Raw genomic sequence first — 27,215 nt, 5'->3', positions numbered from 1 at the left:
GCTGAGGAGGGGGTGAAAACTTGGGGCATGAAAAAAAAGCCATCCAGTTCTGACAGATGGCCATGTTATTTCTTGAGGATAAGTAATTTAAKTGTAAGGCTTAATGGAAATAGTCTCTTACTCAAATTGTCAAAACTGGCAATGGCACCACACACTTGCTACTCATATGCCCTATTTTATTGCTGCCTTGCAGGAAAGAGATGCCATGCARTCCTGGCCATCCATCCTGCCAGTCCAGAACCAGTTAGAGCAGAAAATAAAAGCAGAGGGAGCATGGCTGCAGATCACAGGTTTGCAAGTGGTCAGCAAATKAATTCATAACCCTAGAAGCCAAAGGTCCTGTACCAGCTGCACCCAACTGAACCCAGCTCTCCATTTGCTGAGGTGGATTTTAACATCTGTTTTTTTTGTATCAAAGAAAACAGTTTGTTTACTAACACTTTGTAGGAAGCTGCTCACAATTTAGTTTTACATATTCAAGATACCAAAGTTATCCCCAGCATCCGCCCTACTCATGTCTCCTTCTCTGCTCCTAATCCCATTTTACTGTGAGTGGGGGGGGAAAGGTTCATAAGCAGAACATTTAAGTCACTTCCAGTTACATTCAACCCCAGCTTTAAATTCACATGTCTACATGTGCTAAACCCACTACGTATTTCAATACAGCTAAAAGCACTTCTGCAGACACTTATGAGCTGAAATGCCTGGAAGCAAAACATACAAAAGGTTTTTTGCACATGTTCTCCAGATATAATGGCAGTGATCAGTAAGCGTATTGAGGCTGATGCACCAAAAGGAGAATGAAAAAAGATTGCCTGAATTTCCAATTCTTTGTTCCAGTATCAAAATGTACTTTGACCAAATTAGAAAGGCTCTTTCTTTTCCTGCAACCTGCTTGCAGAGTTACTTCAGGTATCCCTGCAGAGGATACTTACTCTTGTTACAATGATCTAATGACCCACARATACACATTTTTACTGGAATAACATGACCTTTTCCAGCTTAGCGTATACTACTAAGTGATTTATGTTTTACATATTGTGTAGGGATAATTATGTTATATTTCCCCTATATACAGAAAAGCATTCTCTTTTGTACTCAAAGACTGGTATTATACAACTATTCAACATTGGCTGGAAGAATTTTGGCACCATTTGTTTTGCTTTTCATTTGTGCTGTTTTGTTTTGCATTTCACCGAACTGAAGCAATGAAGCTTTAGGACTTGGGGGATTCTGTTTGTATCTTGTCCAGAAGCTGTTCTGCTGCTGCAATCGACAGATCACCTTGCACCTCTGATGAAAATATATAGTTCTCATGYGCTAACATACCTCTTCCTGCAGAGCTGAATCCCTTTCTCCTATCTTTGATTCCTCTTTTGTAGATCCAGAGCATCAACATCTCCACAAGTTTTAATACTGTCTTTCTGAGGACTACTCCTGCTCTCCACTGGCTCTTCTTCATAGTAAGCATGCATGACACAGAACTGCAACCCAAGTGTCCATTTTTTATTTAAAGATTCCTCCTCAGTGCCAGAAAAATACTTCAACCACCCTCAATTAAACAGTTTGGAGATATATCTGCTATTTAGTCATTCAGAAAAATCTTACAGTCTTTCAAAAAAAAAAAAAAAGAAAAAAGGCGACATATTGCTTGATATGAAGTCTCTAATGCAAGGAAAATAAAGTCATCTCCACCAACAGTGAAGTGATGGTAACAGAAGGGAGGAAGGGTCAAGGAGAAGAATACCTACAGGTCATGTTCGAATTTGGTTCATAAAGTGGGACTGGAGCTTGGTTTTAAGTTGCTGAAACTTCTGAACAAAGTTTTCTTGGAGTTTAGAGCCCCTCCATGGGATTCCTTGTGCTTTTGTATCATCTGCTGCATCAGTAGGTGTGATCAGCATATGTAACCACCTGCCTCATCAGAAATCCCTAAGCAGCAAATTGCTTTTCATGTATTTGAAAATTGGAATGTAAGGATGTGGAACAGGAATTACTAAAACAAGATGTTAATATGAGGACAGCCATTTTTAAAAAATGTAATTTAATCCAAGAACTATTTGAAATTCATTTAACAGGCAATATTCGCTTGACTATGCAGGGGATGCTGACCTACGTCGGATACATCTGCAGTAAGAAGGCAAGCACAAGTTAACATAGAACGGACATGTGGAGATGCTGCCTGCTGCCTCCCAGGGTTTCTAAAGAAAAGAGTAATTCTGACAGCAGAGGCTTCTAAAGGCAGAATGGAAATGTCCGCTGAGAGGGAAAGGTAGCCCACACTGACTCAGCGCAAGCGCAGAACAGACTCCAAGTCACCCACATCAGGAAGGGTGCCAACGTACCCTGGTCCTGCAATCTGATCCCAGGAGATATTCTGCCTCAAGGGCAACAGGCTCCAGATTTTACTGGCAGAAACAGACACAATTTCCTGGAAATTCTACATTCACAATTATTTTCTAAAACTCCCAGTCTGACTACAAGTTGGTTAAAAGCCTATAGATGAACTTTACTGAGCCTTTAAAGAACTAGAAAGTCAACATTTAGCTGGTAAAAGCAGCTGCAGTGACAGCAGACTGTCACATCAAAAGATTGGAGCAGTATTCTTTCCTTTTAAGAGCTATACAAGGGTGTTTTTACTGCTGCTTTCTAAACACTTACAGCTTTGCCTGATCAGAAATATTGGAATGGTTAAATTCCCTTCTCAGACATCTGTAATTCAAAATACTCTTCAAAAACAGCTTTCATAGACTCCTAAAGCAAATACTTCCTGGAAACAGAATGCAGGAGCTAAAGTCATGAGAGCTGATCCAGATTTTCAGATTGAAATTTTGAAACAAGATTTTCCCCTAATTTACCATTGGCAAGGTCTATGTTTAGCAATCTCAGAAGGCCTCTTAGTCTTGACTCTTAGTCAAATGGAAGCATAAGCAACTTTAAGTATTTCACAGAAGTACCCTTCRTCTTCTCTTTCCATTATGGAAGATACCTTAAGCACTTTTAACAGTTAATTGTAGTGATTCAGAACTTTTATTCCTTCACTTTGACAGGTCACAGACTTGCCTGTTTTCCCTGCCACCTACCAAGACATGAAGCTGTATGAATGTTGGTAAGATGTTCTTGCTAGATTCTGGACAAAGTTCTTACACTTCAATATGCAGATTTTTAGCAACGTGTCCTCAATAAATAAACAAATAAAAGGATTCAGGCAAGCTCCTAAATCAAGGTTTCATGAAGAAGGTTCACATGTTCTTGTAGGTCTTTCAATGCACTGGTGGMCCCCAAACACTGCATCATCTGTCCCCTGTAAGCCAAGCAGTGGTACACACGCCTCAGCTGGCCTACTTCAGAGCCAGTATGTGCAGTCCTTCCTAACAGTTTTTCCCTCCAAAAAAGGAAGTTCTCAATATTATATTTAGTCCTCAATTTTGCATTAATTGGGGATTCACAAACCATAACGATGTTACTCTAATGACTTCTCTTGAGGAAGAGCTGATTTTCAGTAACGTATCCATAATAAGCAAATTTAACTGCTGTCTTCTGTACAGAACTTTCAGATAAGAAAATTTCTGCACCTTTTTTTCTTCAAAAGAATTAAATTTCAAACTTGAGAATGTCTGAGCCCACAGCTGACACTAGCAAAGAGTGATTTTTTGTCCCTAGTGACAAAACTTTCCAAGTTTAGCCTAACCAAATAGTTCCAAGTGTTCTATGTTTCTTATTCCCACAGTCAGTTCAAAAAGGCTAGCTCTGGCAAGGGACTAAATAATTGCTATATTTGAGATACAGTTTTTATAATTAACTCTGTAGATTGATTTCTGCAAAAATCAGTCTTTAMCCAGGAGTTCCTCCTCCTAAAATGGCCTCTACATAGCTAAGCTATTTAAAAGGTTATCTGGAGACTTACTTGAGTACATTATACATCAGTTCAATCCTTCCAATAACAGCAGTACCTTGAATTAAATTTCATACATCATATTTCAGTGTGACCTTGATATATTCACTTTAGTTTCAAAGACTGTTGTAATTATGGACTTATTCTGAGCCCAGTATCTTCCCCGGGGGGAAAAAAAAAAAAAATCTATCTAAGCAATAAAACTTAAATGTAGATAATGTTGAAGTAAATTTGTATTTTATGCCTAATTCACAGGTCTGTTCAGCCCAGCCACCTAAACGGATCCAAGGATAAGCAGTGCATCCCATTAGGAATAAACTGTGAAATTATCAGATAATTGCTTTAAAAGATATACCATGCTATTCTTTATATCTACAGGCATTTAGAGATTCTCCAGAATATTCAACATTTGGGACTGTTCAGGAACACTGTATAAGAGGATAACAGTGTGCTGCACTGCTTAGACTGGCATAAGACAAACTTACTTATTGTTAGGAGAAAATACAGATGCCATTTGTAAAACAATTTAAACAAGTGCCCCTAATTATCTCTCAGGATTCACAACATGTATAAATACTCAGAGCATTAAAGAATCAGCCGAAGAGCATGTAATGTAATATAAAAGCACTCTTTCAAGTGCTCTGAACATCTATAGTGTCATTTACTAATCTCTTGGTGACTAGCTTAAAAATTAAAGCAAACTGCATGTTGGGAGTATCAGAACAGTAGGCTTGGCAGTTCAGGTAAGCAACTTATGCAATGCTAAAATCCATCAATTATAGCCCCTGTCAACTCATAGATAACATCAAATCAGACCTTCAAATGCATGTAAAATACATTATCCATAATCCTTGAAAAAAGGTTATAACATCTTTGCTTCAGTACTTTGAGAGGGAGTTACTCATTGACTGTAGTTTATTAGTTATTTCATATTCACTTGACTATCATAAATTTTACTTTATAAATATGTAGGCTTATTTAAATAGGAATCTGTTGAAGAAGCGAAGAAAGAAAAGAATAGTTTGAAATAAATGTTAATTCAGTGAAAGGACAAGTTGACCATGAGCCAGCAATGTGCCCCTCTGGCCAAGTAAGCCAATGGCATCCTGGGGTGCATTAGGAAGAGTGYTGCCAGCAGGTCGAGGGAGGTGATCCTGCCCCTCTACTCAGCCCTGGGGAGGCCTCGTCTCGAGTACTGTGTCCAGTTCTGGGCTCCCCAGTACAAGAGAGACATGGAGCTAGTGGAGAGAGTCCAATGTAGGGCTACAAAGATGATCAGAGGGCTGGAGCATCTGCCCTATGAGGAACGGCTGTGAGAGCTGGGCCTGCTAACCTGGGGAAGAGAAGACTGAGGGGGGATCTTATCAAGGTCTACAAGTACCTGAAGGGAGGGTGTCAAGGGGACGGGGACAAACTCTTTTCAGTTGTCCCATGTGACAGGCCAAGAGGCAATGGGCAGAAATTGAACCACAGGAAGTTCTGCCTGACTGTGAGGGGGAATTTCTTCACTGTGAGAGTGACGGAGCACTGGAACAGGTTGCCCAGGGAGGCTGTGGAGTCTCTTTCTCTGGAGATATTCAAGGCCTGCCTGGACGCAACCCTGTCTAACATGCTCCAGGTGACCCTGCTGAGCAGGGAGGTTGGACCAGATGATCTCCAGAGGTCCCTTCCAACCTTACTGATTCTATGACTACCAGAAACATTTACAGTCAAAAGATATCTTAACCATCTTAAAACAATTCCAGAGGCACGAGCATGTGTTTGGGGGAACACACATCAAACATTCATATTCTTGGGGATAAGCACAAAATCACGATGCACAGGCTCCAGGGTCTGATCCAAGAGGGGGAACTGCAGAAGTTCCCCCTAGGATAAGACACTGGAGGCAGCAGAATGAGAAGGTGGTAGAGAGGGCAAACAGCTCTGCAGCTGTGACATACATTACAGTAGGCTCCATTAGAATAGCATTTAGTGCACTCTTTAAAGAGGAGCAATGTATGTTTTAGATCTGAACTTCCTGGTGCTTTAAAAGTGTTAGGACAAGGATTAATAATGCACTGTAGCCTTCAGTGGCTCATTCAAATATCTTAAGTTGTGGACATTTATAAGATCAGGACTGCAACAACAAAAGAGGATTGCAACAAGAAGAGAGGATAGTCTAATGCTTATATGAACCTAATTTTCTTGACTGCTTTACAAAGTTATTAATTAAATGATGTCTTAGCCAGATTCAAACTCCACATGCAAAGCCAGTTTTGTCCAATTCTAGTCCATGAAGGAGATTTTTTGACATATTTATACTACACTCAGGCAAAAAATAATCCTATAATTCATCTTATAACATATCCAAGAGCAGCAGCAGCAGCATCACAATGCATCTTCCTGCAACACGAATATACACAGTAAACGAGTGAAGCTTCACTGGTTTACTGTCTAGCAGGTTACTGAGAGAATGTCAAGTGAAATTAGAGCCATTATGCAAAAAGAGCCTGAAGAGCCATCCACATCACTAATTACTTTCTGCCATGTGTTGTTCTTTAAGTTTTGATGCCTACAYCATTTTCAGCACTGAATTGCACTCTAAGTATTTCTATTAAACCCAGGTTTTGCAGATAATGTCGTAAAAGGATGCTAAAAGATGTCCCTCTAATACCCCAAACACAACAGTTCTGGCTGCTGGGGTACTACCAGGGGAACGGACCACAAAAAGAGGTCAGGTTCTCTTTCAAGAACACTTCCTACTGTCATTGCTGGAGACTGAGTACTGTGCTAAAGTGGACCACTTGCCCAATCTCCTAGGGCATGTCTTATGCTCTTACACTCTTCATTACCTGGGGACAGAGGGTTTCAAGCTGGCTGGCTGACATGCGAACCAGTTTCACACCTTCTTCATTATTTGAGATGGAGCAGGCCAAGTTGGCAACCTATATCAGAGATGGGAGAAAAAACACAGCTGTGAGAACTGAATTCTATTTCCTGCTATAAGAAACTTTTTACCCTCCCCACCCAATTACCAGTAGCCCTTCAAGAAATGCAAGTTCTCCCCATTTTTTCAGTTCTAACCAATTTTTCTAATCACTAATGATATTTGATCTGTCTCTAGCTGGCACACCATAGAATAAGTCATTCAAACAGGATGGACAGGTCCTTCTTACCATTGATTCAGTTAATTCTCTCCAGTAGAACATTCAAGAGCATCATTAGCTGCACTTTAAGTAACAGTTAAAACGTTCATTCTAATTCAAGGGTGAGAAAGCAGCAATCACACAATTAAAAATAACAACCTAACTCCCAAGCATCTGAGGATTAATTCTTCTAATGCTTGTAATGGTATGCACTCTCACTTTTTTCTTAAAGCATTTCTTTATCATTCTTTGTAAATGCTGAAGAACTTGGCAATAGGCTTAGTGAGTAATTCATGTGTGCAAGTGGTGCAATGGCATAGCACAGCTCAAGCTGTATTCTTGATGTGCACAGTGTGCCTTAGCTATTGGATACAGATATTTGAATGCACTGGCTTAAACTACTTGATGTACTTCTCATTTACTCAAAGACTGCAGCATTAAACAGGGGTTGCTGCAGCCCTCCACTCATGCCACGATTCACTGAATAAAAATACTTACTGACATCGGTGGTCTTGAAGTTCCATCCACTATTCCTCAAAATTTGAGCATCATCTCAAGATGCTAAAACTTTACTCTGAAACTTTGACCTGCTGCACAGTAGCATCTTTAAGTAGGTCATCTTGAAACAGAAGACCTTTTATTAGCCTTTTAAGAGTACATAGRAAGGGGACAGCATAGAATTTTCCAGTAATTGAAGATAATCCTCATAGTGGAGCTACTCTCAAGGGAAGGAAGTCTAAAGCGAGCTACATTTCTTAGTTGACAGGTGAATGACAAGCATGTTATTCTGAGCCATTCGAACACAGAAAGCTGTAAAAATAGCACCAAGTGCACTAAGATGAACACTGAGTACTGTCCTTCCAGAGACAGAGTAACCTCAAAAAAAAAAAAAAAAATCTAGCAAGTGTGCTGTAAAAGCATCATCACAAACCAGCATATAACACCACAGTACACCATAGAACACCAGTGAACCAGATTTCTCCATATACTTTCCTCTAAAAGCTGGAAAAATGCTATTCTCTAATTAAAAACTATCCTATGCATTTGTACACAAATTGTTTTGAAAAAGCCCTGCAGCTAGATACTATGCTTTCCCCCCCCCCAAGCCATTCCCTTACAACAGGGCTTAGCACACACAAAATATTAGAGCCCCAGAAACCACCAATTACACGCAAAATGAAGTGCTTCCTCAAATGCATTATTAATTTTAGGACCAAACCAAGTTCCCACCACAAAGCATACAGTATCCTCTCAATTCCAAATCAAGTTAGCAAGGATATAAAACCGTGAGCCCTCAAGAAGAGGGAGATGTTTCAAACACTGACTTACTAAGTAAACAGATGCAATGGCATATATTTGGATGCAAATAAACTGAAGTTAAGAGAAAGACTGTGCAACATCAATATACCRCATATAAAACTGTGCCAGCTTTCAGATGCATCGGCGTCTTACTCCTCAACTTCTTCTCCCCACTAGTCTTCATAGAAAGAGCTACATATTAGTAGCTAAGACTGAAGTTATATGTTAAATCTTCAGCTGAYTGCAAAGTTGTGAAATCCAGCTCAGAAGAGCTGATTTCTCTCCCCGTTCCATTACCACATTCACCACAAGCATCTCAAATACGGTTCTCTTCTGCAAAGCGCTTCCATGGGAGTGCAGGCTAAATCTTGAACTGCTTACTCTTGATAACGCCTTATCAGAAAGGGATTTTATTTTAAACATAGGTGTGCTCCCCCCCCCCAAGATTTGCCATACCCTAAATCCCTAGTTTACAGTCAACTGTGGTGCATTATGCTTTTGTTTAGAGGCTCAAAAGTAAAAAGACAGAAAGATGCCATGATTTACAAGTCAAATAGAGATTCTGTTGTCATCTTAAGCAAAAGCTATGTTCTTCAGAAATATCAGTTTGCCAGTATTTTTATGGCCCATACTTTCATGTGGTTTCTGCATCCGTGGCAGCAGCTACAGTTTCTAGAAGTGAGAAGAACACAAAGCTCTATCGAGCACAAGCCAAATAAAAACTTGTTGAAACACTACAAAATCAGTCTCTCCAGTATCCGGAGATGTTGCATAGTCTCTCAAGCCAAATCTGATGAATCAAGAGCATACAATACCAGCACAGTCTGAATAGAGAGAGTGAACAAGTTTATAACTGAGTGTCCTCTCCATGGTATTATAAAATTTGGGTTTTTTTTTTTTTTTTGCACAGTCATTTTTGTACAGTGATTTTTCTTCTGAATATCTCACTGATGGCAATTCTTCTTCAGGAATTATCCACCTGGGACTGCCAACCTTTATGAAAGGAGTGTGTGCATGCTTCTGTGATGGAGGTTCCTTGGCAATTTAACGTAACCCAGTTGCTGGCTGCCTTTTCACATCCTATCTCTGGTTCTCCAAAACGCAACACTTYATTTCAGCACGCTAGTCCAGAAGAAAGCTGTTTGCTTTGGCAGATTGTTTTTTTCCTGCCAGATTAGCAGACAAACTTTCCAGCAATTTGCTGAACAGCAGACCAAAGCAGGAAAATGGCAGTAGCGGGGATTACTTCAGCAAGTTATGAAGGACAGCCTGAATTCACAGCAATAAAGTATTTACTGCACTCATCTGCAGGCTGTTTCAACCTGTTGACAGTAACTCACACTCCTTACAATTCAATAAATATTAATTCAATAATTAACTCAATAATTAATAAATTGTATGTCAACTTGATTAATCAAGTAGTAAATCACTTACAATTATGTATCTTAAATTGTCATTAATTAGCAGATGTTCTATAGCATGTATTCTAAAATTACATTTAACAGCTGAGGTGGATGGTTGTGTGATGAAGAAATTGCATTTTAAAGGTATCAGAAAGTGCAGTTAATCAATAGCTCTCATGTGACGCTTGACAAATCACCTGAAGCTCCTACCTACAAAATAAGGATAAAATACCCCTGTCCAGTTATTTGGCATATACACATAATACATGGCATTTTGTAGCCATGATGAAGAACAAATGTGGCCAAATTTGTTTTAAAATAGGCACTTGGAAATCAGATACATTTCTGAAATTTCCATATAAAAAGGCAACACCCCAAGCAAACAGAAGTTGCATGTAAATCAAATGTAAATGAAATAGTTTCTCCATCTTTTCAACAAAGTAGCTGGCTGACATAGTAGCAGGTCAGATTTAACTCAGAAAGAACACTTGTGTTTGAGAGCAAAGGAGCTATTGAATTCCTGCTCCGCTTGTTCATTCTTGCCATTCAATACCATCAAGCCCCCTTACGCAAGCGCTACTGGCACAGACACCAAAGGAGACAATAAACCCCTGCAAACAATGCAATCAGACATAACGGCCAATTTCTCGGAAAAGAAAAAATTACAAATACACAGGAAGATGAAGAGAGACTAGAGAAACGAGACTGGCACAGTTTACAAATACCTCTCGTAGCACACACAGGCCCGAATAAGAGCACCTTTTGGRTGTAATATCAAGGCTCTTGCACTATATCGAGTATACAGCCATCTCGCAGAGACTGCTTCATAGATCCGAAAAGGCAGGACTGGCCCAAGGCCRCTGCCAGTGTTTGGATGAATGAGCTTAAATTTACCCCCCAGTGACAAGTCCACCAAGCCTTAGTGAGAAAGGCAGAGATGCAGCCACTTCAMCACAGATCCTTGCCATAAACTCAACTAACAAACCGGTGCCAAGTAAAACTCAAAGCTTGACGAACTTAGGGAAGCGGGTTTTATGCACGCAACTCAGTTGTGGAAAYGCACGTTTGATTTGTATTAACAGTGACATCAGAGCGCTGCAAGATGAGATGACGATGCCTTCAGAGGAGGCTTCTCTCTAAAGCAGGCACCATCTCAGTGAGAAGAGTCAATTGGGAATAAGGTATTAACAAGAAGGTATGACTCCAATACAAAAGAAATTGGGGAAGGTTTCTGTATCATCTGCCACTGAGAGAGATTTCATCTCAAATTCTAATTATTTAGCTGGTTCTGAATTTACTGATTTAATAGRGAAAAGTCATGATATTTCTGAAGAAATGTTTCCCTCAATTAGCAATAATTTGTCAATCTACATTTTTACTGTTTGCTGTTCTAATCAACTGGACTCTTGGACATTGCRCAGTTTTTACCTTTCTAATCTGAATCTTTTTTTTTTCTCCACTTGAAATTTGTTCAAATAACAAAAAGAGCAGTGTTTTCAACTGATCCCAAAACTACAGCAGCCTCAGCCACATGAGCRGTGGTCAGCATTGCATTCATTAGATTACATCTTTGAAAATAATCACGAAATACTGCTACAGGTCTGTACCTGTTAAACTTTCTCYTTGCACTGAATATTTCAGCTTTAGTAAAGGACTTATTTTATATGGAAGCATCAATTAAAGGATTGACAAATTGTTTTTTTCAATAAAAGACCAACCATTTCACTCAATAGAAGACCAACCATGAGAAAAAATGAACTAGAGTCTCCAAAACATGGTATCTTCCTTTCCAAGGATTTCRAAGGCTGACACTGTAGGCTGTATTACAATTTTTGCATTGTATACCTGCACTGACTTCACAGAACCATCATCAAGTTTTTCCACCTTGTTTACATGTCGCTTTTGGAAGAACTTACTCAAAAAGTCAAACACATAYAGCCCTCTTTTAAATGGGTGCTGGACTGGACCATCCAGCAATTGCATAATCCAAAAAAGCAGGTTTTGTAATTCTTTATTAACACGATTTATTTAGAAATGTCCCAGCCTGTCTCCATCACACAGCATTGTTATAAATAATGATTATATTTTACTATGCAGGAGACAAACATAAATTAATTGAATTCCAAGAGTCTGACTACCTCTATTAAAAATTTCAGAGGTTAAAAAAAAAAAGTCAGCATTCCAAAAGTACATGAGTTTTTAGATGGATTTCCTATTGAAAAACTTAAGAATCCAGTTTAATGTTACTCAGGATCATCCCAATTTAAGCTCACCAATCTTTACACAAAAATAGTAGGAAAACATACTGTTTCATTAAAMATAGACAATTTGGGAATTTCAACAGCATGAAAACAAGATTGTCACAGGTGCTGGTTTCTGGCATTTTGATTTCCAATGAAATTTTAAAACGTTATCCTCCTGCTCTATTTTTGTTATTTATATCACGACTATTCACTTATTTCACTTTTGAGCATGCAGAAATTGCCCATTTTAAATAAAAATAATAATAAAAAWAGGAATGGACAAACAACCACTCAACRTTTTCCTTTTGATGACCTGCTAAAGAATTTGTATCTGATATCCTCACAAAATTCAAGTTCTCCCAGCCCATCTAGTTTCCTCCTGCCCTGTATTAAGAAAAATGTATAGATTTACTTCCTGATGGTCAAAGCTCCTGAAGSTTCACTTGCTAGCAGGAACGAATGTCCCAGTCAAAGTAAGTGGCAACGTGGGACTCTCAGAAGAGACATGTCAACTATTTAATTTTCATCCTTCTTAAAAGAAAGGCTTTTATTATTCATTAAGTCTATATATCTACTAATTCACTCATCGACAATAATATTCAAAGAGACACGTGAGCACTGTAAAGTTCAGTCCTGACAGGTATCACATGAGAGGGAAGAAAAACCTGCATCTTCTCTACACGTTCTATAAAATCACTAGTTTTGGAGCAGTATGGTCCTTTCTGAATTACAAAAACCAGTTTCACTTCTTTAATGTGTGGAGGGATGGCAGAGAGGACTTTTGGTTCAAGTCCATAAAGACTCTGGAGCAAGTTATTGGGTGTCAKCCTGACTTCAGGAGCTACAAGTGGGCTGCAGCTCCACAGACGGTACTTTTCAAAAGCTTGTTGTGGGCAACAATCGCAATATATTAAAACAGYAAAAATCTTAAAATCAAATGAGCCACACGCACAGAAAAATTCCAGATATAAAGACTGAGGGGAACTATGGACTAAAATTGAAATAACTGCTGTTCATAGAACTCTGTAAACTTATGATTATTCTTATGCTGAAGATGAGAACAATTTTAATTTCAAGCTTCATTATAGAAGCACAGAGGGGACATTTTCAGCCAGATGGAACAAAACTGGCGTGCAAAATGTTTTCATACTTCAGAAGATGAGAGACGATGTGAAACAGAGTTCAAGTGTTTTTTATTTTAACAAACTGACAACTGAAAGAAAGAACAGGCATCACAGACTGAAGACATTGGGTATTTTCTGCTTCCTTACAATATTCAAGCAATGGCTTAATATTTTCAGAGGTAATATTCCTTTTGGATAATCTGGTAAGTTGGGTCTGTATGCACGGAAGCTTAGTTAAGGAAGAAAGCTTTGAATCTGACTCTCAATATAAGCAAGTTGTTTACAAATACCTCTCCAGCCACTGTGTGCTATCCTAGATATAGCTGTCCTGCAAAAGCTCTGTTCAACGCTGCGGAGTTCCTCCTGCGCTTGGAGAGGACTTCGTTCTCCGACAGAGYGTTAACCTCAAGCGTTGTCAGAGCTTCTCAGAGAAAGGCAGTTTTCCAAGTAGTCAGGCAAAACCAGAATTTGTGCATCATGACAAATTGAACTGGGTCCCATCTGCTGAGAAGCCAGTGCAGAAGGCAGAGCACCTRTAGCTTTCTGCCAACAGGAAGGTGTTCATCTCAAAAAAGGGGGAGGGCGCTATTTGAAGGGGACTAGTACATATGTAGCATAAAATATATCCACAGTAGGAAAGTACTATCCATATAAGAATATCTTTATTTCTGGATTGGTAGATTATCTTCATATCGACTTGACCTAGAGGACATACCTAGCAAAGGAGCATCAGTGCATCACACGGGCAACACGTCCCTCAYGGACGCAGCTGTAGCAGCAGACGTCTGTTTGGTGTCGTAATTATTCTTTCCTCACACAAAGAAGCTAAACTGATAAAGTTTTGTTAAAAAGTTAAAGCACACAAGTCTACCTTAGCTACCATGACAGAARTCACACAATTAATTATGTAGTTTAGATATGACACTAGCCAAAAACTTTCAGAGTGAATCCTCATGTTAGATGCCTCTTAACAGCACATGCTTCTTTAAAATAAAAGTGTCGCTAAGAGTGATATTTGGATGGTGCCTGAAAAAAAAATCCATATAAAAAAAGTCTCTATGTTTATCAGACAAAATGGAAATCAGAATTCTCTCCTATCTCATTTTGCTTTTCACTCTGATCATGTTGTGCTACGATCTTCCCAAAGGCTTCCAACTTGGTGCCTACTATTAGCTGTTTAAAACAGTTTCTGGTGGTTCAGACAACTGTTCATGGCAAGTGTAATGGGAATTGTAAGTACATCATGCTCTTGAAGAAGGCAACAAAGTAGTAAAAGGAATGAGCACTACACAGGCTTCAGGCAATTCCTTCATGACATTACATGACTAATAATCCAATATTGCTAATGAATAAGATGATGATGCACCAAGGCTGTTACTTATATTATTAAAATTAAAACATTTATGCTACATCTATAAATGTTGTATTCAAAAAGCTACTTAAAAATGCTGTTAGAATTAAAAGATTCAAAAGTCTGGAAGAGGAAGTAGTTCAGGCTTTTTACCAACCTTTAAAAACAGCACATCAACAGCACCAATATTCAACTGCACTTACATTTCTGACATCTTTTATATTCCCCTTCCCTACCAAATGCTTCCATCTGTTTTCTAAAGGAAAAAGGAACAGAAGAAATAATTGGGATGAGAGAAGGACATTAACACATTTGTCAAACCCWGGCGTCCAACTCCTACCAGTCTAGCACTACAACTTCCAACTTCTACAGCCTTGGCATCTCCCTTGGCCCAAACGTCACATTCTCTATAGTCGTAAAAAAAGGAGTAACATAACAACTGCCCTTACAGAAAAGACARGGCAGAAATGCCTTCATTTGTTTGCAGTAGCAAACCTGGATGATTTTCAAATAATGTCCCCAAACATCRCAATCACTATCCATATGTCAAGGTTTGACTTCATCTTTGACCACTTCACTTCTCCATTTGTTCCTCATGTCAGATTATTAATCACCTTGGTCCCTCCATGCATATTTATTATGAAGTCTAGAAAGAAATAATATCCTAAGGTTTGTGTCCCTACTCCTCTTACTCCCTGATTTTTAATCTACACCACCATTTTATAGACCTTATCATACATAATTTAGTAGAGTATTAGAACATTGGCCTCAAAAAACTTACAAGAACAAAAGTTATCCTATTGAAAGGTCAGTTACCTTTATTTATGTATGATGTATTAAGTATATCCAGTTTTGTTGGAAAACAGATGAATGGCTATTTGCTGAGGCTCTCCTACTTCACTGATTATGAATGTGTGAAAGGAGAGCACATCGTATGAGTAGAATTTAATTTATTTATGAATTAGTTGACTAATAAAATGAACTTGCAAGGAAAGTGCATCAGTTCTGGAAGAGTGTCAGATTTTAGAGGGCTGGTCATTTGATGAAGACATTTGTTTTAAATTGCCTCCTAGGTTATCCATAGACAAATTACGAAAAACATGCCTGTTGTTTGGAATAGATACTTTGCTTTGTTTCTTAAAATGAGAATTTATTCTTGAGTTGGATTAACTCTGCCTCTCCTCTCCAGACCACAGTGTCCGAGGACATTCCCATTGTAATACGTGCTTATCTTGAAAATAAAAGCAGGTAAAGGCAAACTCCGGTTTGTGTGTGTGAGTGCACRCRCGCATGTGTATGTGTGTGTGTGGTGTTCTTCTAAATTAGCTTACTGAACTGGAAAAACAGGTGGTGAAATGCCATGRTAATGACTAATAATGATTCTAGCCTGGTAACGCCAAGTTTAAAGACACTGACATACCCAAAGATTCAGAAGAGCGTTCCAAGTCAAAATCTGATTCTGATGTCAAGCACTAGGCTCTCTGCGTGCTTTTCCCCCAAGGGGCATCCTTGTCATTCTGTATTGATACATACTTTTGTTCACATTTTAAGTCCCTTCACAGCACCTTCGATATTAAAGATGAAGAAAGAATGTTTAAAGAATGAGCAAAATCATTCCACTTGCACCTTCAAAAACGCTAATTTTATAAAGCTTATATAAAACTTTGGCTATCAGTTGAGTAATAGATACCACAAAGGCAGGATGATCTTGGGAGACCAAATTATTTCTGGATGCTTTCATCCCATCCTTCATAACTATATAAGAGACAGAAAAAGTGCRTATCTTTACAGATAATTGTCTATGCCCAAGTAAATTCTATCTCAAAAAATACAGAATTGGTAAGTCTCAGCTACTCAAAACCTTTGTGGTGTTTGAGGCCATTCTCTAGGTGCCAAAAGCTAGTTATAATCTTAAACCTCAAGCTATGTTTTATCCATTTCAGACGTGTTAAAAGCTTTTCACATGTAAAAAACTGCAGCAGTTTGGCTCACTGAAGAACATATAGGCTGCAAGTACAGGCAAATCATGATGAACTGTAATRAAAGTGTCTAAGTATGCAAAGCTTTTAGCTTCTAGAGAGTAGTATTTTTAGACTGAGGTCTGAAGAATTATTCTACAATACAGGGCTAGACAGGGTAGCAGAAGGGGAAAATGTCAATGAGAGAGGCTACAAATAACTCAGGAAATTGTGAGTGCCCAAATGTGATTCTTTCCAAGCAAGCAAATTTGTAGTCTACATCTATTTGAGGGTTTTCACTGAAGATGAGAAAAATCATCTCTCTATAACACAAGATACAACCTAAGGCATAAAAAAAGGGCAGAGTAGTCTTTTCAGATAAATTAAAGCAACTGTAAAAATTTATGCTTACAAAACATCGAGAGCTTTCTGGTTTCTCTGAGACTTAAGAATAAAAATTTGAGAGAAACAATTAATATTGAATTCATTCCTGTAAGATAAGATTATTTACTTTACGAAGTTACAAATTCCACCTTTCCAAACTGTTCTTCAGCAAGCAAGCAGCTATTTTAAGCTTTTACCTGGACTCTCCTCATCTGCCTTTACCCATGTCATTTTTTTCCTTCAAGGTCTGAGAAACCTTCTAATTAAAACCACAAAGTACAAGACGACGACAAGTCAACAATCTAATTTCTAATTTTGCTGAAGCATTCAATAGTGTAGCTACAAGTTTCTGCTCAACATTTATGGCCTTTTTACTTTTCAGAGAACAACTACAAGCATCGTTATAGTGACTACAGTAAAGTGTATGAAGACAGCTTGTGCATAAGCACCCTTCAAAGACCAGGACAAATGAAAAGTCTGTAAGGTACCGAGCAAGATCATTGAAAATGAACACAAAGTTTCAGGACAGTCCAGTTTCTGAGGAGAGATTTTACATCTAAAGATACCATTTTAAGATATCATGCTTTACCCAGCATACGACAGCATCGTAAAAAACGCTGGGATATGGGTGTGTAATTTACGGTTGCAGTTAGCAACACTTTCATAGCTCATGAGTAAATTTAACTTTCTCCTGAGCTGGTTCCCAGAATGCTGTGTCTTTTGTTATTCCCATGTACTGCATTAAAATGGGCTTCTCTATTCCTGAATTAAGCTCCTTCACAAGACACAGGAAGAGCGCTAGCAAGTTAATGGATTGCTAGCACACAGCAATTTTGAAAGCTGTCTTTGAAATGTATTATTCAACATAGAAAAACCAAGACAAGTCTAATTTTACTATTTACTGTTCTTCAGTAAAAGTAGGATAASGGAGCTAAGTATTTTACTGAGAGAGAAACAAATTAAATGGAAGCTCTTTGGGACACCAATTCCAYGTGGCTTATCCAAGAGATAGGGACCCACAAGACAACTCTGATTTTTGTGGCCACTACACCTTTTGGTCAAATCTGACAGACTAGGTTTTAGGCACTACAGAAGTAGACAGCATCTGCAACCAAGAAAGGAACATTGAAAACAGAAATACCCAAATCACATGCTTGCCTGCCCAGCTTATTAATGCTTTGAGGGCCCATAAATACCCTGTTCAGCCCAGGAGCAAGAAGTCTTCATGCCAACCCAAGCACAGAAGCATCGATCCCTGGCCCGGCATCACCACCTCTCCTATCTAGTGAACACTTGCAATAGCTCAGTGTCAAAGAACATATTACAGTCCCCTCTAGTGGCTGGTTTACAAGGAAAGCAGCACTTACTCCTTCAGGTCAAAGGACGCAGTCTGTACTAAATCCAAGGTGTAAAGTTATTTGCTAATTCAGATGGGGACCTCCGAGCTACCCACCGCAGAGTGTGTCCCCTCTGGGCCTTTCCTCCCTTTTCTTAGCATGTGGGAAGGGACACGTTCTGTTCTACATTTAAAACATAGCAGTTTGTCAATCAGCATGACACACAACACAACTCTATTCTGCACCGCAGCTGGTCTGTCGCATTTGATGTCTTGACTCACTCGGCGGTATTTTTGAGTAGTTATGATAAACTACCAGGCACACTTCTGCTGCACTGAAAACAGGTGGAAGCAATCACTCTTAATCTCCCTAAGTGTAACATCTYCTGCTCTGCTCTTGCACGATCTTCATTGCTTCTCCAGATACCCGCAGCTGAGTTTTCTGGCCAAGAGTGGAATTGCATGAGAACTCGCARAAAATCGTTTGCCATTCTGACAGAGGTATACAGAAACATTATAAATGCAACCCAGCCCTAATCTGTCTTCCTTCGTAGCGAATCTGACATCACATACAACTCTGCAGTGGCTCTCCATCCCTAGAGAGGAGGGCTTTGCAAGAGCCCTTGCAGCTCTCTATTCCCCTTCTGTCCGGAGAGAGGAGCTAGGCATATGTATCAATCCATCTGTATTCATGGAAGAGGTTTATAAGCAATCTAGATCATGCTAGTCTACAGCTAGAGTTGCATCTTCGACAGCAAAAGTAATAAGCAAACCTCCAAAAAGTTGTTGCAGCAACATATCATTTTAGTAGAACCCTTTGATGCCAATCAGAAATGTTGTTTAATACATACTGTCATGGGAATATTCTTTCCTGAAAGACAATGTTTGGCAGCAGAGAGGTTCTAGAAAATTAATTTGCAGCTTGGTATTTTACATACAAGGTGAGGTCAGTAAAAACTCTTACATGCCAATGACAGCTATCCATTGCTCTTCAGAAGACAGGCATATTCCGAGCAAAATGGGGAATAATGGCTCACCGACTGAGGGTGGGAGGAAAGCCAGCTGATAGAATATGCAGTAGTGCAATTATTCSTTTTGCAACTATGCCGGTAAAAGCCTTGGGTGGACACTGTGTGCACTAAAGAGATGCAACTATAACAAAAGTCAGAAAAAACACTTCTACTGATGTTTGGTAAGTCTTATTCTTGAAGTCATTTAAATCTGTCAAGTTGTGTGAAAGTATTCAAGCTGAGCCTAACAAATGATGGATTCAATTATAGTACAAGAGCAGTAAAACTAGGAGAGCAAAAAAATTTTAACTGGTATCTGACTCTTTACAGATGGCTACAGAGGTTAAACATACTTTGAGGAACCAGCTGACTTTAARTGCACAGAAAGAATTTTTGAAGTTTATTCCTAATGCTACTTTTCTTACACAATACCTGCAGATGTTTTTCGTTGGCATTTAGGCTAAATACGCACAAAAACCACAATGTGAAAACCACAGCAACAGGACAAGATTACCAGGATGAGTTCATAAAAAACACAGCACAAACTTGAGCATGTCTTCATAAATGCAGTATCTGTTGCAAAACGATTAACTTTAATGGCTGACTAATGGATTTTAATTAAGACAGGTCAGTCTCATTTACGTTAATCTGCCTAGAGATTAGTTCTAYAGTTTGGAGTAAATTCAGTTTGATGACCTTTGTTTCTTTATTAGGAAAAGATGGCAGGGATTAATTTGGGCTGTTATTGGAATTTTTCTGTTTATACATTTGTTTGCTTAACACATACACAAGCAGGTGTTCATTCTGGAAAGCATCACGCTAAAGTCCTATTCATACACACTGTTATATTACCGAGGGAAAAAACAAAAACAAAAAACAAACAAAAAAACTACTCCAAACTTCAAGCAACAGGTCAGATTATACAGCCACAAGCTGATGCCAGTCTCCCCTACCCCACATCTTTTTCCCTCTCCAATTAACAAAGCGCATAGAGGTAAGAGCATAGTAATACTCTCATGCTACATAACCTGTAAGATTGCATGAGCTATATAACAGTAGCTGGTGCCCGCAATTTTAATTATTTATAAGGTGTCTAAACACAAATTTGTTACCAAGTTTGCTGTTTGTTTCAACACAATTGAAAAAATGTGTTTTGCTTAGTTGTGCCTTAATTTAAAAAGCGCTAATTTAATTTTAATTTGTAGCATCTTACCTCAATCAATTTATTGGCATGTTCACGGAAAACCTGGGCATATTCTTTAACTTCTTTTTCATTCCCATTCTTGGCAGCTTCAATCAATACTAAAAGTGGAACATTTGTTTCCAGAAAAGAATCTGATACATGGTCCATAACAGCTTTGCGGAGCTAAAATAAAAATAAACGAATGAATTAATGCTCCTTAGTGTTCCAATGCTATTTTCCTTTCACTGTATTAATATGCAAAGCTAAAGTCATTCTGTCGTTTATCCTTTTTCCTTTGTGTGACCAAGGCTTTCCCTGTACTAAGTCTTGTCTATACACTTCTTGCTTCAATTTAAATTAAATCTCCTTAAAAAAATGGATTAGTTATGTGAGTGCAAGTCACCAGTTTGGCCACAAATATTGATTTAGCAGCTCATATTGGTTTTGTCTGAGTAAATTTGCTGCTTTCTCTCAGCTGATTAAATAACATGCTGATTTAACTTTTTATTTTTCTGCTAGAATGAAATCATTTTTGAACAAACTTGATCCCACATTTACTTGCAAAGGGGAATACRTTGCTAAAAATTAAGAAAAATTAATGTTAAATAAAGACTATATCCTATGTATCTTGTAATTTAAAAAAATRGGCTCTCAGAAATGAAAAGCAGCAGAATTATAAAATGCACCCGATTACATATAAACTCCATGAAATTTGTCCCCCTCCCTTTTTTTTAAAAAAGGAAAAAAATAATTTTTGATTCTTAATTGTCCTGATGGCAAACGTGCTTATTATACGGTGAAGAGAGGGTTTACATTTCCAACCCCTRTGCTGCCACGTGAACCCGGCACTAGAAGCTTCGAGCATTTATTTCACTAAATACAAGTAAGCAAGCTGATTGCCAACTGGAAACAAATCAACGGCAGACGTATTTCCAAGGGGGAATATGTACAGAAACGCATTCATTTCTCTCAACAAGCATTAACTTTAAACATTAACTACCTGTCTACGCAAGTCTCTGGTCTTCTTGGTCATTTTATCAATTGCAGAATTCAGCGCATCGCTTCTTTCTTTGCGTCCAGCCTGGAAAACAAGAGGGGGTGTCGGTAAATAATGTGTTCACGGTCTCAAAATAAAGCCAGTATTATTTATTTCAAATACATTTGCAGCCTTCCCCCCCCCCTTTTCTTTCTAAATCAATTAATTATGCAAGTTAGAAAGAAACTCTCCGTATCCCTAATAAAGCACTTCTATTTCTGGCAGGTTTGGGCAGCATGGAGCTATCTTACAGTGGAAGATTTTAGCCTTAACACTTGTTAGCTTCTTCTCAAAGAAAAATGGTGGTTTCATAAATCAGCCAGAGATCATATTTAAATTCTGTACTTCAGATTTCTCTTCTTTAAGACATCATCAATGATTACATGCTTTGTACCCAACCTCAAGTCCAAAACAGCTCATCCTGCCCCATGCAGAACAGCCCTGCTTAAGTCCTGAGCCTTTGGTGACCTCCTCTGCTGAGAGTACCCAAGGTCAACGTTTGGCACGAGCACCCAACGCGCTATGCTGCGCCGGCAGACACATGCACCGCGGGCAGCAGACATGACGGCACTCACTTACACTCTGTTTTATATGCCGCGACTGCCACTGCAGATTGTTCTTCAGTGGTCGCGGGTCTAAACCAAARAATCAACTATATTGCAAAAAGATTTGTCAAGGATGAATCCCACCGTTGAATGGGCATCCAGGCCCACCTGCCAAGTGCTGGGTTTCCCCTCGGTTTGACGCAGTAAGTCTCATAGTAGCAATKTTCTTGAAGAGGGAGACAGGGCCGGGAAGCAGTAACGACTTCGCTCTTCATAAGCGGACATGGCGCCCAAAATATTCTAATTTGTATCAATTTGGGAGTACCAGGTAAAGCAATGGTSTCCTTATAGCTTCACTGGGAGCATTTTCTTTACGTTCCTCATGTGACAACTTTGAAACATGCAACCACAAACCAATTTCAACAGCACAATCAGTTTAATCAGCCTGTTGAGAAAGAAACCCAGCTAAGAGCACTAAATCGAGGGTACGCTAATTATTGGTTCGTGGTGACACGTTGATCTGAACTACTTGGATGGACAGCTTTGGATGCAAAATTCAGAGTCCAGGACGTAGCCAAAAAAAATTACATAAAGCTGGAAACAACAAYTGGGATGCTCTCAAGTCAAGGTTAAATAAATTACTGAAGATTTGTCACCTCCTTGATTAACTAATTTGATTCTTATCACAAAAGGCAACTGAAACCTGCCTGACATTAAAAAAAAMTGTCAGTTCCTACTATGCCAGCAGTTTCAGTAGACGCCAAATTGTTCCTTTTCCCACTCCACATTCAAAAAAAATCAAAGCAGAAGTCCCTAAATACAGTGAAAATGATGGCTACTTATTTTTTTGAACAGTCTGCTGTTCCCATGCTTGGCAGACATAAAAATAAAAATAAAAATCCGTTTAGACCGGAGAGCATTCACGCAGATTGTACTGAACGYAATCTTCCCTTTCTCTCAAGCTGCAGTCGTGACGGTGCTGCTGGGTTTTTGCCTGCTCGCGTTCRTTATGCTCCCAAAGCAAACGAGCGGCTCCTCACAGGACGGAAGTCACCTAGACCGCTAACATTTGCCAGCTGTCGTTGGTCAAAGCAAAAGCCTGCTGTGAGACATGAATCTACAATTCCAATTTCTGATGTTTTCCGACACTCGCATCATTTTTRCCTATTGCAACATGATCCCTTTAATGAAACTTTAGTGCTCCTCTGCACATAGACACACACATTTTTTCCAGGAATGTGTTTGGGTACAAGACATATATTCACTTATCAGGTAGAAAGCCAAACATCCAGCTATTCCAAGAAGCGCTATTTTACTTCTCCCTGGGTACACCCACATTACTCTTTTAATGTGAAACAGGAGTAGGGTTTTGAAGCATATCTACCATTCACTTCCACTTTGCTCTCCCRCAGCTCACAGCACAAAGCAGTCTCGGGCCCACGTGAACGGGATACCTTTTGGATGAAAGGAAACCACAATCTTGGTTTCCACCAAGCGATGTTCAGTCCACAGGACCAGACCATAGCTACTCCAAAGTATACTGGCCAGAAATGCATGCAATGTGTATGTTAGGGCTTAAACAGGAACGACTTCATACTGTTGAGCTGCTCTTGTTAAGCCACATCATGTACTAACMCAAAAATAGCTATATAGCCTGAATTCACTCAATTTTAGGAAGGCACCTCCAGTCTACTTCCAGTCTGAAGGTTGCAACAGAACATATCCTGCTGATTGAGCTGTAGTAATTTAACGCCTTACCCCATGCAGCTGCTAACCTGGCCCTTGGTAAGGGCTGTAGCTGGCCAAGGGAGGGAGGGAGAAGACCATCAACACCTGCACTTCAGCAGCTACAGTGAGGCAACCTGCTGTCATTAACCTGCTTAAAGCATCACAGCCAATTCTAGCAGAGCTCATTTGTCCTGGCCCCGAGATACAGACGTCATGTTTTGCCTGTCTGAAAGCTACACTCTTGACCTTTTTTTGCATAAGATGAAATATAATACGTTAACTGTGGGGCTAATCACACCCTGGAAGCCCACGCGGTCAGCTGGTGGGACAGCGGCTGCTGCAGCGCGCTTGCAGGAAGCAGCAGTACAGCCTCCGGCTGCTCAAGCCAGGTAAACCGTATAAAAAGGGTGAYGATCGCAGTGACCACGTTGTCCAAATTCCTGCGTGCCCAGCCCCCATGAATTTTACCTACCAGTTCCTCGCCACAGCTCAATGTTTGAGCTAGTCTCGCTCTAATATAATAAATCATTTTTAAAAGCTCTAAAGTGACAGCAGAACACCTCTGGGTAATCTGTTCTGGGAATCAATTACCCTTATTAAAAAAAAAAGAAAAAAGGACAAGTATATGCTAATGACACAGCAGCATAATACATCCAAGCTATCAGTTGCTCTTCTGCCTTAGATTAGAAGGACCCACAATAGTGAATTCCAAATATTCAAACACTACTAACAGGATTTTCAGATATTCAGCACAAAATGCTGCTATCTTGGAGGAAATCGCAAGTTTTGCAGTTGACTGTACAGYGAGCAGCTAATAGACTCACAGCATTTCATGCAGTCACGCTACCCATGCCTATCATTTTATATTAAGATAGCACAGCTCCGTCCAGCATTGTGGATAATAAAAACTTAACCATAGTACAAATATGCTCTAAGATTAAATAAGATCTTTATAAAAGAGGTTAGAATTGGTGTTAAAAATTGATCCCTTTCCCATCCTCTAGAATCTTTGCTCTTCCAACATCACTGCCTGGAGAGCAATGCAAATAGTCACTGTCACATCCTTGCTGTTATGGCTCTTAACAGCTATCCCCACAATTTTTTTTTTAAYGCCTTAAAGTAAAGAAAGGGGATTTGTATACAGCAAGGCGAGTGGAATCACCATCTCAGTCAAAAAAGCATTCCTGTTGCAGACTTGCCATCTGAATTAAAAAAAAAAGTGAACTAAGTTTTCCTACAGCTACTGTGGCTCAAAGTCTAATGCCAACTAACTCATAAATATAACAAAGTAGAGAATGGTGGCGATAAGTGAACCAATGCTATCTTAAAGCAACCAAGTTCAGCCCTGCATACATTACAAAATAGTTACCCAGAAAATAATGCTTTTTAGCTGGAATTCTCTTTAAAAACCCTCTAAAATACATAATGGTGGGAGAGTTTATCTATGAAGTCCAGCAAAGAGAATGCAAATGAAACAAGTTAACACAAATTTGAAAACCTTCATCACCAATCTGGWTGTTTCATCCATTTAGGACAACTTAAGGTCACATGGCTAGCAAGGGAAATGGAGCCCTCTCACCTGGCACCCAGCCCTCAGTTCCTCGGAGCTGCTTGGTTGGATAAGAGTCAGTTTGCAGATGCCAGGCAAGGCCAAGACTCCCTCTCCTGCATGCTGCATCCCAGGCACATCAGCTCCCTGCATCACCTACGCCACGGCTGCACAACTAGAGCAAAGACGACGGCAGGAGCACGCAGCCCCAACTGCGGTCCGATGCACAGCTGCCTAGGACAGGTCTTTTGGTAAGGGATTTTCACTTCAGGAAGGCTGCGGGCTGCCTTCCCGTCTGTTGGTACAGCAAACGGTACCATGGTTAAGGATGGCGATTTAATAAACAGAGAATGAGTGTTTGGCATGCTTTGCCGTTGGCCAGCCAAGAAGGAAGGAAGCCGTACATCAATGTGTAGCTACTGATGCGGTGCTTCATGGGGAGGCATGGGGATGTTTGTGCTCACATTCAGCTCACTGCATGCTTAATTTTCTCCTTGACACTTTGCTTAATTTTATGTCTACAAAGGGTAACCCTCCACACACTATCGTTACCCTGCTGCAAGCGCTGCAAACAAATCCCAGCTACAATAGTACTGRTTCATGGCCAGAAAGGACAAACAAGCACCACCATACAGGAACTTCTGCAGTGCCTTCACATTGGAGGTCCTGCTGGTTGAGCAAGCTCCTCTTCTTCAGTGCTGGGCTGCTGTCCCGGTGGCTTACATTCTGCTGAATGAATCCCGAGAGAGAAAGGCCAATTCCTGTGCTCACGTAGCAACACAGAGGAACCCAAACGTGCAGCCACTGCCAGGTGGAGCGCGCTGTTGGAAGCCTAGGTGACATTTGGTGTGCTGCTGCCAAGCCTGCCTGCGTGCTCTTTGCTCCCCGCAAGACACTAAAATCAGGTCTCCCGTGCCCTTTGCCATCACTCCTACTCGCTTCCTTCTGCGGCTTGCCTGAAGAGCTTGACACATCTGTTGATGAYGCGATTTTTTCATAGGTCCATCTTTCTTTTTCTGTCAAAAGGGGCTCCTTGCTAATCCCGTCTCGCTGTAGTGCATCCAAGTGATGGTATGTGCATAATAATGCTGCAGCCGTGCGCTTCTGCTAGCCGCCTTTGCCTCGCAGCCTTAGCAGCGCAGCACGAAGTCTATCTTTCGGCAAAAAAGCTGCAGTTAATACTTTCATGATTGCTGAGGTGCTAATGCCTAGCAAAAACTGACAGTCTTATTTATTTATTTATTTTTGCACGGAAGGAGAAGGTCTCTCTAGTCCGTGCACGCCAATGCAAATCCCACGTGCTGCAGCCTCGACTGCGACACGGGGAGCTAGCATCCGCCGAGGCAGAAGCACAAGAAGTCGCACAACTCCCAGGCACGGCAAGTAAAATCAGCTCGTTTGCTGTTCTTAATGCACTAGGAAGCCTTCCACAAGATGTCAGCCTAACTAAATGACAACGCCAGCCTTAGGGTCCAATTTTACTTTCCCGGCGTGTACGCTTACCAGGAAGACCAGCCCTTTCGCTGTGCAAGGAGCGAGGTAAGGACGATGTCCCCAAGAGGGTTCTGCTGTCCCAGGCGCTTTGCTCCCGAGCGGGATATGCCGTTTTCCTTCTCCTGAATTACACGTGATGATTTTGGTCTCTACCTCAACGTGCCAGTTCTGGGAGAAGTCTCCAGATGGCACTGTTACATGTTTTTCCTCGGCACACAAGCAAGTTTTCAGTCTCAGAAGAAATGCAATACTGTGATTTTTGCAAGCAGCTGGAGTTTCTCCCCTGCCTATTACACCCCAACACCCAAGACGGGCCCCAGGGAACAACCTGAATATTAATGTAGAGTTTCAGATCTAAAAAAGAATCAGGTGCATGCTTTTTCAAAGATCTTCTGTTTCCCAACTAGTGTGCATTAAAACATGTTTCACTAGGAAAAGTGTCCAGAAAGTTCTTGTTAACAGTTTCCCAAACAGGAAACTCACTAGCAAGGTGCTAAATAGCTACCGTTATTTGGTTAAGAGCCARCGTACTCAGTGCTTTAGAGAGGAAGC

At 40.0% G+C, this 27,215-nt stretch overlaps 1 protein-coding gene across 1 annotated transcript in view; it reads right to left on the bottom strand.

The window, feature by feature from the left end:
• Window positions 1-27,215, bottom strand: part of CTNNA1 (catenin alpha 1) — a 98,958-nt gene that overhangs the window by 27,320 nt on the left and 44,423 nt on the right. The window contains exons 7-9 of the mRNA XM_085307769.1: window positions 21,312-21,392; window positions 20,342-20,494; window positions 6,727-6,819 (exon numbers count right to left, since the gene is read on the bottom strand). Of these exons, the coding sequence (XP_085163895.1) occupies window positions 6,727-6,819; window positions 20,342-20,494; window positions 21,312-21,392 (327 nt within the window). The remainder of the gene's footprint in view (window positions 1-6,726; window positions 6,820-20,341; window positions 20,495-21,311; window positions 21,393-27,215) is intronic.

Source organism: Rhea americana, unplaced genomic scaffold, assembly GCF_003343005.1.
Source record: "Rhea americana isolate MKP2758 unplaced genomic scaffold, rheAme1 scaffold_264, whole genome shotgun sequence".
Lineage (NCBI taxonomy): Eukaryota > Metazoa > Chordata > Aves > Rheiformes > Rheidae > Rhea > Rhea americana.
This window is presented reverse-complemented; position numbering and strand designations above follow the sequence as displayed.